This window comes from Rhincodon typus, chromosome 42 (assembly GCF_021869965.1).
Source record: "Rhincodon typus isolate 14 chromosome 42, sRhiTyp1.1, whole genome shotgun sequence".
Lineage (NCBI taxonomy): Eukaryota > Metazoa > Chordata > Chondrichthyes > Orectolobiformes > Rhincodontidae > Rhincodon > Rhincodon typus.
The window spans coordinates 4,791,908-4,794,984 of record NC_063373.1 but is presented as its reverse complement, the minus strand read 5'-3'; the positions used below and the strand labels follow the sequence as shown (position 1 = coordinate 4,794,984).

General features: G+C 41.6%; 1 protein-coding gene across 1 annotated transcript; it reads left to right on the top strand.

The window, feature by feature from the left end:
• Positions 1-315: 315 nt before the first annotated feature.
• On the top strand, positions 316-2,845 carry LOC109919299 (probable G-protein coupled receptor 139). Its single transcript, XM_020519288.2, has 2 exons — positions 316-385; positions 1,944-2,845. Exons 1-2 carry the CDS (start codon positions 316-318, stop codon positions 2,843-2,845), a joined length of 972 nt encoding a protein of 323 aa, XP_020374877.2.
• The last annotated feature ends 232 nt before the right edge of the window (positions 2,846-3,077 follow it).

Sequence of the window (3,077 nt, the reverse complement as noted above, 5' to 3'; positions counted from 1 at the left end):
TTGGGTGAAATATTGAACCTGTGTTCATTATCTTCCTTCACTAGCCTCCGTTGATTGAGAAAAAGAGTATAACTCATGGGAAGAGTGAAACGACAGCATCTGCAGCCAGCAGTTCACCCCCGAATGAGAATATCCACTTTGCCAATTGCACAAAGCCTACGTCACGTGGTTTATTCAGCTAAAAGTAATTAAGTTACATTTTCTGACTTGATTGCCCCTCTGGAGACTCTCACTCAGAATAAATGAGGGATGGCGTGATTGTTTCGCAGAGCCGGGGTGCGCAGCTTCTGTGATTCCTTTAGTTCATGAAGGACGATGCACGGACCAGCGAATGGCCCCGTCTTTGCCATTTGCTATCCTATTCTTGCTGCAATTGGTGCTCCTGGTCAGTAATGGATCCGAAGATTGCTATATGTTTTTTGAAATGTCCAGGATTCTTGTTTCCTCCCTTTCAGATTAGAGCCAAATTTATTTAACTTTCTGAGTGATAGGGATTTCAGTTGGGTTTTAATTTTTTTGGTGCATTATGCAATATTTTAGCATGTTATGTCTGGTGCTGAATGCACTAGTTAATTCCACTGGCATTCTGAATATTACAGAACGATACTCGAATTATTGTAATATATATTTATATAAATATTGCATACCAATTTCTGAAGAGCGGATACTAATGTCGAACATTGTATCAATCTGTTCATTATATTTCGTAGGTTCTATTCTAATGTAGCAAATTCAATCTTCTGTTTTAATTTTGTGTGGAATAATGGCGTATCACAGCATAGGAAAATACTTTTCTGTTATTTTTATGGTTACAAAAATCAATAATTGCAGCATAATCATGTTAGAAGAATTGCAATATAAAATTAAATGTTTTCGGTGCTCACACAAGTGTATAGCACAGCATCCATTTACTGTGTAGCGAGTTCACAATGGGGGATCCCCATTGTGAACATGGTATTCGGCATTTATTGTGGAAACATTTGAAATAAGTGATCGGAGTTCCAAGATTATTCGTATTAGGCGTTTGTCATTTGCTGATAGTTTCTATAAGCTTAAATTTTGCATAATTATATATTTACCCATTAGCCGGATGTGGCTGTCGCTAGATAGTGCAACAGTAACTTTTAGTTTCGATTCTGAATGCAGAGTTTTCCTTGTTTCTTCAGCAGTTCATTCGGTTTCACGCGAACTTTTAAATAAGAAGAAATTTTATCAATAGTTTGATCAACATTTGCAGTTATAAAGAAGATGCTAGTGGGTAAAAGAGAGGGTTCTGCTGAGGGAGAGAATTACAGAGGTTAGGGCGTGGACATTGTTGGAAGAATAAATTTGAGGGAGATGCAGAAGGCCAGAAAGTAGGTATTCTGCAATATTAGATGGCTTTGGATTGCTGTAGAGATGGGTGTCGCGATAATATTGGGAACTTTAAAGTTTGAAAGATCAGGTTATTGCATGAAGATGTTGCTTGGCGTCAAAACAATGTATTCAGCAAGAATAGATGTTGATGGAAGGACTTGATGTAATAAATGACATGGAGCAGCAAATGTTTCCATTGAGGTTAAGCTGGAAAGCCAGCTATACGGTCTGACTGAGTGACTGGTCAATGAAGTTAGTTATTAATGCGTGAAGATGTTACTTGGCGTCAAGACAATGTATTCAGCGACAATAGACTTTGATAGATGGACTTGGTGTAATAAATGACATGGAGCAGCAAATGTTTCCACTGTGGTTAAACTACAGTTGACTGACTGACTGGTCAATGGAGTTAGTAGCAGGGAAAAATTGGAATTACTCTTTTCATGTCAAATAATTAACCCTGGTATGAATGATGAACAAATGTGTTCTGCTTTATGCATAAGAGAGCAATCAGGAAAGTTTCAACAAAAGATTGGATAAGGAAGCAGCTGGTGTTTCAATTGTTTCTCTCTTTTGGTATCTCGCAGCCAATTTGGTGGCGATACTGATCCTTTCCCGAGGAAGGTGTGGGCTGTCTCGCGGCATCACCTACTACTTACTGGCAATTGCAGTGACGGATTTCCTTATCATCATCGTTGCTGTCATTATCAATCGGATTGGCAGCATTTACTTTCGGTACAGCCTCCTATCCACCACCCCCGGGTGCAGGATCTGCACTGTGTTTGTCTATATCAGCCGGGATGGCTCGGTTTGGCTGACTGTGGCCTTCACCATCGACCGTTTTGTGGCTATTTGTTTCCAGATTCTGAAGACCAGATACTGCACGGAGAAAACTGCATCACTCGTTATAGGAATAGTCTGTCTACTGAGCTGCATCAAGAATGCCCCTTTCTTCTTTGTCTACCAGCCCTTATACATTCTAGAGGGGAAGCCCTGGTTCTGTGACTTAAAGTCCAGCTATTACATCTCGCCGGTCTGGAAGAGCTACCAATGGCTAGACCACACGTTAACCCCCCTTCTCCCTTTCTTCCTTATTCTCCTGCTCAACGTCCTGACTGTTAGGTACATCCTAGCAGCCAGCAAAGCTCGGAAGAGGCTGCGGGGCACTGAGAATTCCAAAGATGCTGAGTTGGCCAACCGCAAGAAGTCCATTATCTTGCTCTTCACAATTTCCCTCAGCTTCCTCCTCCTTTGGGCCACCTATGTTGGAAGATTCCTCTACGTGCAGTTTACTGGGGAGGGCTACTTTGGCGGACTGGATTTCAAGGATCCACAATTCATCCTGCAAGAGACGACCAATCTGCTCCAGTTACTCAGTTCTTGTAATAATGTATTCATCTATGCAGTGACCCAGAATAAGTTCCAGGAAGAGCTGAAGAAGCTGCTGATATCTCCATACACGTTCTTCTACAGTTACATTAAACGATGAAAACAACAAAATAATCCCCTCCCACGCTATTTATGTTCCATTCCGTGTTCTCACTCTCTCTTCCCCGCCATCTCTGTTTCTCCCTCTCTCTATCACTCTCTATTTCTCCAACCCTCCCTCTCTCTCTCTGTGTCTCCCTCTCCCTCTCTCACACTCACACACTTCGAGTGATAGAGTCATACAGCACTGACAAAAGACCTTCTGGTCCACCAAGTCCATGCCGAACATAATC